The 14960-nt window shown below is 45.0% G+C and overlaps 1 protein-coding gene across 2 annotated transcripts in view; it reads right to left on the reverse strand.

Annotated features, from left to right (window-relative positions):
* The window catches only part of CPQ (carboxypeptidase Q), a 517628-nt gene that overhangs the window by 19352 nt on the left and 483316 nt on the right, over positions 1-14960 (reverse strand). Inside the window, exon 8 of one of the 2 annotated variants that reach the window (XM_086695255.1) lies at positions 11707-13869. The exons of the other annotated variant lie outside the window; for it this stretch is intronic. Within the exon in view, the coding sequence (XP_086551381.1) occupies positions 13841-13869 (29 nt within the window). The 3' untranslated portion in view covers positions 11707-13840. Of the gene's footprint in view, positions 1-11706; positions 13870-14960 lie in introns of those variants that run through there. 2 annotated transcript variants of the gene reach the window in all.

Genomic DNA, 14960 nt, shown 5'->3' on the forward strand with positions numbered 1-14960 from the left:
GTGGCAAAGGCGGAGCCAGTGGACAGGTGAGTGCACCCACTTTTGAGCCCCCTGAGGGTAATGGCAGCTCAGTCATGACATTCTTTTGTTCTGGAATGACAGGGGTGTTTGGATGTGTGCCTACTCAAACCTTACTGGAAGGTTCTGCCTGAATTCCATTTCTCATTCTGGTAGTTCATACTACTTGGGATAGCACAGAAAGCCTTCCATGACTTAATCCCTAACTTCTCACTCTTGACACTCTCCAAATCCCAATGACCACACTCACCTCTCCAGCCATATTAAAAAAAAATTTTTTTTAATGTTTATTTATTTGTGTGAGAGAGACAGAGAGAGAGAGAGAGAGAGAGAGAGACAGAGAGACAGAGAGACAGAGTATGAGCAGGGGATGGGCAGAGAGAGAGAGGGAGACACAGAATCCGAAGCAGGCTCCAGGCTCTGGGCTGTCAGCACAGAGCCCAACGCAGGGCTCGAACTCATGAACCATGAGATTGTGATCTGAGCCAAAGTCAGACGCTCAACCGACTGAGCCATCCAGGCGCCCTGACCTCTCCAGCCATATTGAACAACTACAGTTCCCCAAGTGCTTCATCCCATTTTACACCTCTATACTTTTGCACATATTATTTTCTCTGCTTGGGCTATGACTGGAAAACCTCTACTCATTTTTTCAGATTCAAACCCAATGCCCCTTGACCCACTCAAGTAGAAGTAATCAGTCACTCCTTTGGTTCAGTATGGTTCCCAGTTTGTACCTTCATTGTAGCACTACTTTTTCCATGCTTATGTCTCCTCTATTGGAGTGTGAAAACATTGAAAGCAGGACTTCATTCATTCATTATTTCATCCATCCATCCATCCATCCATCCAACAGACATTTGCTGAGCACCTGCAAATACAACGTGGCACTCTTCCTTATCTTTGCACAGCTTCTGCAGAGCATGGCTTTGGAACATATCTGCTCAGGAATGGGTGGTAAGTAGTATGAGTTATTGAGAATGGCTGAATAACTCATTCCTGGCATTGGAGAATTGCCTTCAGGTGCAGCATATTTAATCATCCTGAGCTTTGTGATCTACTTGTGTGGGGGGAGATGCATCATTCCAGCACTCCACCCCACACTAGGACTCCTCATCACGTCCTGGCTGCCCAGTCTTCTTCTATGTCCAGAGCTGCCAGATACATTCAGGAGCATCATCTGGGCTTACAACTTCTTCTCCCACCACTGGCTTGCTTTCCCAGTGGAAATTATGTGTCATGTTGCACCCAGAAGAGCCAAAGTGTACCCTCATCATGGGCCAACTATGGCTCAAATAGTTGGAGCTGTGCTAGGACAGCATGATACCAATGCATAGCAGATAGCAGGAAGTGGGTGTTGGCAATAATCGCCGTGTTTTTTAAAAATTACTTAATTGGAGACAAATGGTTTGAGTGACTCAAGTCCATATAGAATTTGAAAAGGCCTATAATGGGGTGATGTTGGGGGGAAGAGAGTGAGTGCGCATGTGGGACAAATAAATGAATGCCCATAAACCATTTATAGGAGTGTGGGCCGTGCTTTGTTTTTTGGATGCACCTGCCATTTGTGCCCTCCTATTTTTCTTCTTGGTTTCCCAGGTTCTGGACTCCCTGGATCCTTCCTCCTTTGAGTCTCTCTGCCCTCTGTCAGCTTGGTCTCAGCTATAAAAAAGCCTCACTAAAGGAAACTGTTTATCCTCAACCTGGTCCGTGATAGAACCTCACACTGACCATAAGGCATTGACTAGCAACCTCTATTCACTATAGTTAATTATTTGTTCTGTAGGGTTTTTTGTTTGTTTGTTTTTGGGGGTCTTTTTTGATATTTGTGTTTGAAATATATTTTATGCTAATTATTTTAAAAATACATTAAACCCTCCCCTAATATCTAGTTCTAGACTTCATTTTTTTAAATGTTTGATGAGTTTTATAACATTAAAATATGCTGTTCATATTTTTACACAGAGCTTTCAGATGTATTTTTTGGAGTGTTTGTACTAAAAGATGACTTTCAGTGTTTCCAGACAGAATTCTTATCGGGATGTCCTAAGGACTCGGACTCTTGCTTTAAGTTGTTATCCAAAAACAACAATTTTCTTTTTAAAGCCCAGTATCTCATTTTGGATTCTTTGTAGGAATGTTGGAAAGATCCCTCTGTCCCCTCCTCTTGGCCCACCCATCCCCTATAATAGACAAACTTCCTAAGTTCTCAGGCCGGCGGTACAGGGGTCTGACCAAGCGGACAGCCAGGTCAGCACAGCTTGTTGGCAGGGTGATTGTCTGTAACAGGCCCTCTCACCCAACCCGAAGTTGCCACATGGCAGTCCGGGCTTGGTGATGCTTTTCGCTGTGTGGTGGTATCTCTAGGGCAAAAGTCACATCACAGTCCAATCTGGAGGGTCATTGAGCCACTCACTATTAGGAGTAAGTTTCCAAATCCCAAGTGTTGAGAAGTTAGTCCCTGGACATCCTGGGACATATGGTGCACACTGGCAGATGTGAAATAGAGATCCAGTCAAGTAATTTACCGTCAGGTGTGATTACCCAACCGTACCCACAACCACGGCATTGCATCCCGCTCCAAACACTTGGTTAAGTGAAAAACGGATGAGAGCTCAGACTTTACCTTAAAATCTTTATGCTTTTCTCTTCCATTTCTTAGAATGAAATTCATATGTGAGGTAGCAGAGTGCATTGGATAGGACCAAGGGCTCTTGAAGCCAGAAAAAAACCCCTAACTTAAAGCCTTCCCTCTATACTTCTTAGCTGGTGACCCTGGGCATATTGTTTACCTCTCTCGGTCTCAGTTACTCACCCGTAAGATAGGGATAATGATACTGAAACTCACAGAGCTATTGAGAAGATTCAAAGAGACCGATGTATTTAAGTGGCAGCTGGGGGATAGCACTCGATAAACAATGCAGAGGTAAAGAAATGAAAATGGACCAGGCTTTTGAAAGATCTGGAATATCAAAGACACATTTTCTAGTCTAATTTAGGTCTTGAGATCTCTTTTCTTACTTGGTGCCTCTTCACATTGCTGTCCTTAAGTCAACGGCGGGATTGGCCATAGCATGTGGAACTGCCCAGTGCAGGGTAGAAGGTTGAGTTATGCCAGCATCTTGCTTTATGATTGGCCCAGCTAATAGACTCTCATTAACGCTGAGATAACTTGAAGATGTTCTTGAAATAAAATGTTGATCTAGATCAGGGGTTAGAAAACTTTTTCTATAGAGGACCAAATAGAAAACATTTTAGACTTTGTGTTCAAAAGGTTGTCTGCATTAAAATGATGTCAATTAAGTGGAAGGAATTCAGAGACCAAACAAGTAAATAATAACAGCTTTGGAAAGGGCTGATTCAGGAAGCCCAGTTTGATTTGACAGTGGTGTTGTGGTGGCGAGTGATGATAAATGGTTCCCTGGGAGAGCCATTTGGCTGTATTTGACTTGAGTGTAGAGCAAGGAGGTCAAGTGATCAACTTGAATTGTTCTAGGGGCCATTAACCAGTCTTAGAAGAAAAGGAGAAAGGGTTGGGGAGAGAATGGGGGAGGGAGGGAGAGAAACAGAAGGACAGAAGGGGCAGAGAGAGAAATGGGTAAAAAATGAGAAACAAGCAAAATTGTCCAGAGGCAATTAGCTAGTCTTTTCTAAGGGGGGGGGGGAGGGAGAGGTAAAGAGAGAGAGAGAGAGAGAGAGAGAGAAACAAGCAAAATAGCAAGAAAAACTTGAGGTTTACTATAAGCCAGCCCTGGACTAGCTTCTGAAAGGAAACACGTATGTGTTTGTTGTGGGAGAAGCTAAACTAGGGTGCAAAAGTGAGATAATAAGCAAGCAGGAGGGAATGGCCGTGTCTGATGAGAATAGTAAGGACACGCGGGTGACATCCGTTTTCTCACCCAGTGACCAAAGAGACTAGATTTCAGGGTGTGAACCTGTATTAGCGGATAGGAAAGTTACTCCTCCAAGGCATCACGCCTGTGGGCATGTGGGGAACACAGGCGGTCCCAAATAGATGACAGGAGGATATCCTGGCTTGGGTTTCTCCCAGAAGCAGACTCTGAGACAAGTATTTGAGTGCAAATAGTATCTTTGGGAGGTGATTACAGGAAGCAATCAGGGCGTGGGGAAGTGAGACAGAGATGGGAAGGCAGCCAGATAAAGGTTCATTATCAAGTAAGTACCACTGTGGACAGAGTGGAATCCCAACAGGATCCCTGGGGCCCAGTGTAGAACATGGACCTTGGAGTTACCCTGCCCAAGGAGACAGGAGCTGAGGCCCCAGCAGCTGGTCAAGGGCCTTTTCCCCCAGAGTGTGTGACCATTGACTCCTGGTGGGCTCCAGGGGGCTTTGGCAGTCAGAGACAGCCCTTGGGCCAAGTGTGCCAGGGCTCGCTGGCAGTTGGCGTTGGGCTGGCGTTTATGGCAATGGCGACTGCCAAGAGGATATGGCCGGGATGCTGGCCGCATCTGCAGCGGGCACCTTCCAAAGAGCCATCTTGGAAGTGAGGCTCTGAGGGTTATGGTTTTACATGTGTACACGCCTCCTGCTACACAAAAGGGGTGGATGGGAGAAGAGAGAGAGAAGAGAGACAGAGGAGAGAGAGAGAAAGAGACAGAGAGAGAGAGAGAGAGACAGCAATAGAGAAGGAAGCAAGTCCACGAGGGACCAAAGGTGTCCGCATGAGGACCAGAGCAAAGAGAGTGCAAGTCTGGAGTGTTCTTGCCTGCCGCCCATTCCCGCGAGAAAGGAAAACTGGATATCAGGCTCAATAATTCAAGGACTCCATGTTCTCATGCTGAGTATCATGCTGGCGGATGTGAAGATGGGTGGTCTTCTCCTTCTTGAGAGAGGGGCTGGACATGGGAGAACAAGTTTGCCGTGGCAGAAAACTTAAGCCGCTTTCATTGGCATGGAAAACTCCACAGATGAGGGAAAAAAGATCCTCCGAGTCTTCCTTTTAAGTGGTCTGGTAGTGAGACTGTTTTTCCCAGATGATTTCCTGGGCCAGTATAAACTTCTTCTGGGGCCGACTCTGACATTTCTCTCTCCACCCATTCCCCCTAAAGCATGAGCCTAGCCAAGGCTCTTTCCATACAAACTCAGCTTTTGGAAGGTGTTCAAGCAGTCAGTCTTGTGCAGGGCTAGGGTGTCTCCATTACAGCAAACATGCCCATTCACCACCCACCCCACCCCGGTCTCGGAGTGGGTCCCTCAGGTGTCCACGGGACAACCTCTCCCCTGATCAGTGGGGCTTTGGTTTTTGCTGTTACCCAGAGGATGATGGGAACTCCTTTGAACTCAGGGCATCAGGGGAACTGAGCTGTGGGAAGCTGAAGAGTGACCCCCCCCCCCATACATCAGGGCCTGATTCCTAAAGTGTGTGAATGTTACATGATTTGGAAAAAAAGAGTTTTTGCAGCTGTCAATTAAGGATCTGGAGATGAGGAGATTATCCTGGGTTATGCAGACTTTAAATGCCATCACAGGTGTCCTTAGAGGAGAAAGGCAGAGGAGGATTTCACATACACAGAGGAGAAGGGGATGCAGAGGTGGAGCAGAGACTGGAGCGGTGTGGCCACTGGCCTGGGAATGCTGGGAGTCACCAGAACCTGGAGGCAGGAAATGGATTGTCCCCTAGATCCTCTGGAGGGAGCACCTGGAGTGCCCTGCTGACACTTGGATTCTGGACTTCTGACCTCCAGAGCTGTGAGAACAAATTTGTGTGTGTGTGTGTGTGTGTGTGTGTTTAATTTTAAGGGCAGAGTGGGGGGCCTTTTTCTTTCTTTCTTTCTTTCTTTCTTTCTTTCTTTCTTTCTTTCTTTCTTCTTTCTTTCTTCTTTCTTTTTTAATTTTATACATTTGTGTTTCTTTAAACCAAGTTTGTGGTAATTTTCTGTAACAGCCACAGGAAACTCATTACACGAGTCCATAAAATTTCTGGTCACAAGCGGATCTGGTTACAGATGACCTGTGGATTGAGTTCGGTAATAACCCGAACAGCCCCTTCTTCTGGGTTTAGGTGAAGGCAGGGAGAGAAAAAGGGAGGCAGATGTTTGTTTCCAGCGGTAGCCTCCCGAGGGTTGTAAACTTGCTTCCAGAGACCTTGGGGAGACTGAGATCCTTGCTTGTATCTTCCAAGTGGCCAGGATGCTATCCAAGGGTGGGGTGACTCAATGAAAGAACGTGAGTGGTGTGGATCTGGGTCTGGGGTCCAGTTCCAGCTTTGCCAGGTCCTCAGCATGCAATGAGGTGACTGGCTTGGGTAGCACTGGGATTTGTACCGAGGTCTCCTGAATGCACCACACATTGCACAAGGACAGGAACGCTTCCATCTGCCGGGCTGTGAGGAGGCTGATGATGTCGGATCCTGTTCATTGGGGAAACCAAGGTTCTCTTAGGGGTGACACTGAACACTTCTAGTGTACCTGGTACTCTCCTGAGGACCTCACAATATCTTTGTAAAGTAGAAATCCTTATTCCCTGTCATACTTAGGGTTCCCCAGAGAAACAGAACCAAAAGGTGTATGCTGTGAGTGTGTGTGTGTGTGTGTGTGTGTATATATATAGAGAGAAGGTGAGTGGGAGAGAGGAAGAGAGAGAGAGAGAGAGGAAGTGAGAGAGAGGAGGAGGGAGAGGGAGAAGAGAAGGATTTAATTCAAGAAATTGCCTCACATGACGGTGGAACCTTGGTAAATCTAACATCTATCGGGTAGGCCCGCAGGCTGCAGACCCCAGGAATCGTTGATGTTGCAGCTCAAGTCTGGAAGCAGTTTGCTAACAGAATTCCTTCTTCCTTAGAGGTCAGTCTTTTTATTCTTAAGACCTTCAACTGATTGGATGAGGCCCACCTACATTATGAAGGATAATCAGCTCTACTCAAAGTCTACTAATACACAAAGTCTACCGATTTAAATATTAATCTCAAATAAACAATACCTTTACAGCAACATCCAGATGTGTTTGACCAAATATCTGGGTACCATGGCCTAGCCAAATTGACACAAAAAATTAAACATCACTCCCTCTCCCAGCTCCAAGTCTTTTAACAGAAGAGGAAACTGAGGCTTGGGGAAGTAGAACAACCCAAAGTCACACACCTAGGGCATGGCTTGACTCAAAAGTCAAGGTTTCACTGCCAGGTTTAGATGTTTCAGCTGGCATTAGGCTGAAATCGGCCATGCAGCCACACCCAGTTCCTTGACTGCGTAGGTCATGCCCAGTCTAGGCAACAAGCCAAGGTGACCTTAATCAATTCAAGTTCTTTCTCTTCCTTACTACTCACCTTTGACCTTCTGACTCTCTCCTTCGTCCCTCATTCACTCTTCTCTGTTCCCTAGCTAAGTTTCCTTCAGCACATGCTTTTGCGATTTGTGTTTGATTTTTTTTAAGTTACTTCTAACATTTCACGCAGATTTCAGGTACCATATATCTACCATGAGAAAGCTCTCAGTCTCGAGCAACAAGTCAGCTTCTTGTTGGACACATGTAGTTGGGGCTAGTGAGGGGGTTTCTCTTCCTGGACCTCTCACTCACAGGGCAGCGAGGAGAGGAGACCTGAGTGTTCTTGCTCTTGAAGGGCAACTGACCTTGAAGATGGGGCCAACTCTTAGCCATCTTTGAACCCTGTGTCTGTCAGTGTCCAATCAGGAAAACTGAAATATACCGGAGATTTGAAGCGGAGAGAATTCCATTTGGGGAACTGATTGGAAAACCTGAATAGCAAAAAGGGAAGGATAAGGGAAACCAAGGATTCGTAGTGACAGGGAGCTGCTCCCCTTCCTCAGACTGGCCGGGGGAGGGGGAGGCACAAGGGAAAATGGCACTTCCAGAGAGTTCCCTGGGTGAACTCTTGCAGCTTCTAGAAGCTAGGACACATGGCTTATCCTGGATTTGGGGATTGCTTTTTTAGGCAGATGCCTGAAGTTGATGCGGAGGAGTGAAGCTAAGGGTGTAGCTATGGTTACAAAGCTCTGCGGATATGTGTAGATTGGTGGGAATGTGTGATCTTTCACTACTTATTACCCAGGTTAGGTTGGGCCCCCATTTCATGCTGCCATAGCCCACTGTCTTCCCTCACAGCATTTGGTACATAACAACTATTCCATTTATCATTAAACATTTTTTTAATGTTTATTTATTTTTGAGAGAGACAGAGTATAAGCGGGGCGGGGGGGGGTGGGGCAGAGAGAGAGGGAGACACAGAATCTGAAGCAGGCTCCAGGCTCTGAGCTGTCGGCACAGCTGATCAACCGTGAGATCGTGACCTGAGCCGAAGTCGGACACCCAACCGACTGAACCACCCAGGTGCCCCTCCATTTATGATTTTATCTATCTGAGCCAGCTTCCCAGCCAGGCTGCTAGTTCCATGAACTAAGGACCACGCCCTCCTTGTTTCCTCTCGTATCTCCTTTGTGTCTGGGGCTCAGTGGCCACCGGTGCTCGTGTGTTAACTGAACACCTACTGGGACCTCAAGAGATACCCTTTTTTATTCTCATCGAGAACATTCAGGGAGAATCAAAGGGCCTCATGGGAGTGCTGTAGAAGAAAGCTGTATTTGAGGCAGTTTTCATTCAGCCGTGGCCCTATCGTTCAACTTCTCACAGAGAAAAGGCGGCAAGAACAAGGAGGCAGAGGGCAGTCCAGGCAGAGTAGGGGCGGGTACGCCCTCCCTCCTGGAGAGGCGCCTCTGAGCGGAGATTTGGTGGTTACTGGAGCAGGTGGATCCGGAGGTCCATAAGCCCGCCCGTCTACTGTCTCCTCACCCCCTCCTCCCTCAGCCATCATTTACAGCTGGCTGCCCTGATCCCACATGCTCATCTCTACTCCCTAAGGAAAAAGAAGGGAGATAGATTGATAGGGTGCTTCATCTGTAGGAGAATCTGTGTGTTTGCCCCTAAGCCCTGTGGGAGTCAGCATTCTGAGAGCAGCTATATTCTCCCCGCGAGGTGTCCCCATGGTCTGGGCGTGGACTCCCCCTGAGAAGTTGCTCTTTCTCTCCCCTGGCTGAAAGCCAGGATGCTGACTTCTATCCTTAGAGGTGTTCAAGCTCTAATACCGAGAGTTTATGAATGTGACAGTCAGACCTGACCGATGACCACAGCTTGGCTACCTCAGATGCATTTTAACCTTGTCCCAGGTAAATGCATTTAGCAGGCCTGGCACAAGTCCGACAGGCTTCCGCCCGTCCACCATTTGACCACTACAGTACATCCTCGAGATGCCTGTAAGGTATACATATGTTTAAATATATATGGTGTATACATTTAAATGCCTTATACCTATAAATATATAAGGTATTTATATGTATAGGGATGTATGTGTGTGTGTGTGTGTACATTTTTTTTTTAAGACCCAAGAATTCTTTACGGGGAGGGATAAAAAATGAATTCTATCCTGCATGTCCACTCTGATCATTTATTGGTGGCCACCTGGGGCATGTGTTGAGAAGGATTCTGAAGTGCTGTGATCGCTAAGTTATGGGCACCAGAAGACTTATGAGACCCTTCTATAAGAAATATGTTAAAACCCAAAAGGCTCCATAATTGCATTTCTAAGCTTCCTTGGGAGGAATTCTGCGGCTTTTCTTGAGTGCTGAAATATCTAAGGCCATTCCTCTCTTTCTTCTTTTTGTTAATAGCAAAATTTCCCTTCCTGTCACACGTGCCTATCACCACACATGATGTATTTCGTGGTATCATCGAATGTTAGAGCTGGATGATTCTTTAGAGAGCATTTAGTCTAAGTGTCTTGTTTTACCGAGGGTGAAAATGAGGCATAGGAGTCTGATTTTCAAAAGGTCAAACAGCTAGTTTACACAGGTCCTCTGCCTCCCATTTGTCTTCTTTGGACCCTCTGCTTCCAAGGCAAAAATATCTGTCATCACCTTGACTCTCTGCAAGGAAAAATGCAGGGTTGCTTAGGATTGTGCCAGCTGCATATCTTGAACCAGAGAGGTCATCTTTGAGCTGTATGGTCTGGCTCTCTCACTTGCTAGTTGAGTAAAAAGTAACTAGTAAATGGCTTAATCTTGCTAAGCCTCAGTTCCTTCATCAGTGAACTGGAGGTGAGGATTGCGTGGATAAAATGAAGTGATGAACACAAAGTGTGTAGCACTGGGTCTGGCTCAATAAATGCTGACTATTTTTATCATCTGTACAATGATCCGGTTGGACTCAATGATTCCTTCTTGTTCTGAAGGCCTGTGATTCAGAACATCAGCTGATAACCCACGAGATTGCCTCTGAACTACCTGTGGTGGACTTCATGCTTCTATCGGGACTGCTCTACTCAAGTAAGATGATACGTGGCAAGTGAGTTGTTTGCTAACTAGCAAGCATTATTCATTGTTTATTTCAGCTAACATACTTATCATCATCTTTATAACTACTAGTATTAACTACTTTCAAGTAATATTCTAGGAAAATGGCTCCAATTCCGATGGCAAGTTTTAAATCCACAAAGGATTCTGTTAAATTCTCAACCCCCCCTAAGTACAACCTGGTTTTGCCAACCTTTATATTCTGACTTGTGTCTTTAAACTGACTATTCTCCACAAGGTGGTGTTTTAGGTTGATCTTTATATCCTGCTACAGTTTTAATTAGTATCATTTTATATTTGCTTTTTACTGATACCTTATTCCTGGGCTTGCATCCATAGTCATTTCCTAAAGGGCATGGTTTTTAAAAACCTAATAAATAAATTACAAGTGTGTGTGTGTGTGTGTGTGCACGCGCACATGTGTATGCATGTATGTGTCTAGGCTAAAGTCAGCACCAGCGTCTGAAGAGTGACCATTAGGTGTTTGTGAAGGGGAATGTTGTCTTGATGCAGAATTCTCTCTTATGTCTCCGGATGTTGTCTGGTCACAAGTCCCAAAATATATCATTCCTCTGCTAAACTCCACAGTGACAGCATGGGCTCCATCCTGATCCTGTAGTCTGGATCCACACCATGTGTTCCAGGAATCATCTGGGAAGATGCTGTTGACATGAATTCAACTGATGGCCCGTCATCGGGCATCTTAAAGCTCCAGCAAGCACCCCAGGCCTGAGCACCATCTTCCTGGAGATGGGCTCCACGTACAAAATCCACGAGGGGGGCGTGGCAACATTCTGACAAGGCCTAGGGAATCTGAAGTGTCCTTTGTGGCTGGAGTTCAAGGCTCTATCAGGAAAAACTCACTGAACTGTGGGCCTATTATTTTTCCACAAAAAGAAGGCATGAAGACTGTGATCGGAGCGCCTGGGTTGGAATCCTGGTTGGGCCCTGCCGTGGTGTCAGCTGACTCCAGGGCTGTATCTTAATCTTTTCAAGGGCCAGTTTCCCATCCATGAAGTGGAGGAGGATTTACTTCCACTGCTGATTAATGGGTTGTTGAGAGGATCATAGGAGATAATAGATATGGAAGGACTTGTAAATTCTGAAGTCACTTTCAAGTGCAATTTTCAAGAGAAAATTCTTACAATAATCATAAAAGTATAATGATGGAAGGAAAGACCTGCCCTGCATTAAAGTCCCAAGAGCAGACAGTAGGATCTATCAGGAGAGGTAGAGAAAGAATAGAGGACATAATCCCTGCTCTTAAAAGCTGAAGCCCAGAAACACGAGTGAAGCCTGGAGGCAAGGTACTGCTCAGGCAGGTCTCCTCCAGCCATGAGGGGCAGAGATCCACATCGGCATGGCTTCAACACACAGGAATTTATTGTCTCTGGTCGTGGATAAGACCGCAGGACACGGTTGCCCTCACTCCATCTCCTGGTTCCACTTTTCCTCTTTGTTAGTTTTATTTTCAAGCAAAATCACCCTACTCCCATCAAGAAAAGGAACTTCTCATTCCCAACGAAAGCCCCAGAACTTGAATCAGGTCTCGCACTGAAGGGCTAGTGTCATGTTGGTCATGTTTCCTAAACCAGGCACCCATCAGCAAGGGCGTGTGATATACTGATTCATTCATTTATTTGACACATATTTATTTAGCATCTAAATTCCTAGGACTTTCCTGGGGGCTGAAGATAGAGCAGCGAAGAAGAAGAACAACAACAACAAACTAAGAAAATGCATACATAAAAAGATAATTTTAGACACAGATTCAAAGTCAGACATTCTGGGTGGGAAGCCAGGACTCAGTATGTAGCAAGGTCCCTAGTGAGTCTGATGTCAGTGGTCTGTGTTCCACATTTTATTAGATGGTTGAAACACAGAATAAAGAATATGCTCCAAAGGCAGGGGAGCAGTGTTTAGCTGTAAGTCCCCCTTCCTTAGGTCAGGGAAGTTCTTAGAAGTGAACAGAGTAGACAATGAGATATCAATGATAATAGCTTCAGGATGGGCAGGAAAGCAGTCTGCTTGCTTGTAGAGCAAGAATGGCACTATAATTGTTCAAGGCATCATTTCTGACCCTTGAAGGCCCTCTCATTACTTCCCAAGCCAAGATTCAGATACTTCTCACAAATATAAAAATTAAGAGTTGTTTGCTTCCTTTCTTCCCAGCTTAAATATCTGTAAAGATTCAGTCTCTGTGGGAACTAATAATCTTGTGCTCTAGATGTAGGTCTATCTGTTTAGAGTCCAGTATTTCTATTTTGGTTGATTATCATTCCACTAGCTGTCCCTCCTTCCTCCCTCTCTGCTTTCCTTCAGAATAGCCTGTTCTATCTCATTTCCTTCCCTTTCCCCAGAAAGTAAATTCTTGCCAAAAATGGCTCTATGTGTGGAGGTCTAGAGACTTGTTTCTTGGAGGCAAATAGTGAGAGATGCTTTGAAATCTGGTTTTATAAGCTGTTTTACCAGTTTTACCAGAGGTGAGAAACCAAAGCTGAGGCAGAGCAATGCCAGATAGCACTTCCAGAACTTTTTCATGGCAAGCCATCCTCAGGTTATTGCTGGGAGCATCTCCTACTCCTTTCCTTATTCCTCATGTTTGCTTCCTGGGGAAAAAAATCCTTATGCCATGTGACTTCCTTTTCCTCTGAAATTATCTTGCATTCCAGCCTTTGGTCACTATCTTACTGCTGCCTGAAGGTCAGAAATCAGGTCCTTCCCTTTCTGTGTTTGTGGAAGTGCTCAGTGGAAGTTTATCAAGCAGATGAATGATTGTCACAGTAAGGTGTGGGAAGGGGAAGGCAATTATAATGAAACAAAAGGAAGGCAGGGAGTGGTACCCAACAGAAGGAATAGGCAAGTAGGTGAATCCTTGATGGATGCATTAAGTATCATATGTAGAAGAGGCATCTGTTAGAATGCCACTTCTGGATAACAAGGTGGGAGAAGGTTAGAACCATTCCTTTAGAACCCTCCTTCTTGACTGTTCACAGATCATCACTTCAATAGAAACATGGATTACAACTGCAGGCTTAGAACTATAAGAAGGCAGAGTGGAAATGCCAGAACTTACCCTGTCTGGGTTCATTGTATAGAAGAGGGAAGTGAGGCCAGCAAAGGTGGGTGATGTGACCATGGTCAGCCAGGATCTTTCGGTAACAAAGCATTGCAAGTCATAGGCAGAAGCCAGGGAGGCCACTCACTGGGTGGCTGAGATTCACCCAGGAGCACAATTCTTAAAAAGTCTATCAAGTTATATAATGAAGAAAAAGCTGCTATCATTTAGTCATTTTTGGATAAAGGAATGATGAGTCAAATTTTGACTTTTCTCACAAATTCTTCTCTTGTAGTGAGATGCTTGGTAAAGTGTGGACAGCTCCATTTGTAGAGAAGAATAGCTGGAAATCTAATGGCAGCTCCTGATTTCCCTCTGCAACTGAAAAGCCTCCTGACTGATGATATCTGGTTCTTCTGGGTCTGGCGATTTCCTCTCTTTTTAAAGAGCAGATTGAGTAGAATTTGAATCTTAATTTAAAAAATAATAATAATAAAATAAAAAGATGAGAACACATTCAAATCACATGTCACTTCCTGCCTCCAACCCTCCTATCCAAACTTCTTAGCAAAGATTTAGTCCTTTACCAGGCTTCTCTGCCCATCCTCTCACTTTGTCACAAGTCTGAGCTCCTGGCTTTATTATTTCTAAGACTAAGTTATGCATCAAGTCTGGGAAAGTGAGCTATCTGTTTTGGTATGTGTGAAATTATCTCCTTTTAAAAAATTTATTTTAAACAGTCAGATGAATTGTCAGTATTAATGCCTTGACTTTGAGAATTGAATCTAAATGACATGGCGTGTGTGTGTGTCAGGGGGGAAGAAATACAATCATGCATTCACTTGAAAAACGTTAGTTTAACCTTATATACTAAGATGAATGGGGGCAGAATTTCCTGAAGTCAAGTTCAGATGTGACATCCTTTCTAAAAGATGCCCAATTAAGATCACATATCAAGTCACCCCCCAGATTTGGACGTGAAAAGGCACAGGTATGGGGGCAGCAGTCTGTTTGCACTGCAAATTATAAGGAGATTTTTCTTTCTCTGTCATCAAGACATCATTTCAGCCATTTCTGTATAATTTTTGTGGGCTGGAAAATCCTTGTTGCCATTAATTATCTGTGTTCAAAACTGGAACGTGTGGAGAAAGGTTGGTAATAAAATAGGATGAAGCAGAAAATCATGCCAAATACCTCGTCAGCTGATAGTGTTGGGAAAAGCAGGTTCAGAACTATCTGTGAGAGAATTCAGCCCACCACAGGACAGGAGATAGAGGTTGTCTGTCAGATACACCTGTCCCTGTGTCCTCTCCTCTTCCTCCTACTTGGCAGGCTCATCAGAGTCAGCTTCATAGCACTGAGAGCCATGCCCCACCCCCAACTATCTACCTGTTTTCTTGGTTCACTTTGGCTCACAACACACTCAGGTTGGGCCATTGGTCTGGGTGGCCCAGATTCATTTTTGGGGGGGGTTTGCTTTGTTTTTTATCTTTCCCCATTCTGATGGATGGCCACAGTGAAAACTTGTGGAAACTTAACTGCATTTGAGAAAGCATAAACA

This window comes from Puma concolor, chromosome F2 (assembly GCF_028749965.1).
Source record: "Puma concolor isolate L17-30 chromosome F2, mPumCon1.1.hap2, whole genome shotgun sequence".
In the NCBI taxonomy this organism is placed as follows: Eukaryota; Metazoa; Chordata; class Mammalia; order Carnivora; family Felidae; genus Puma; species Puma concolor.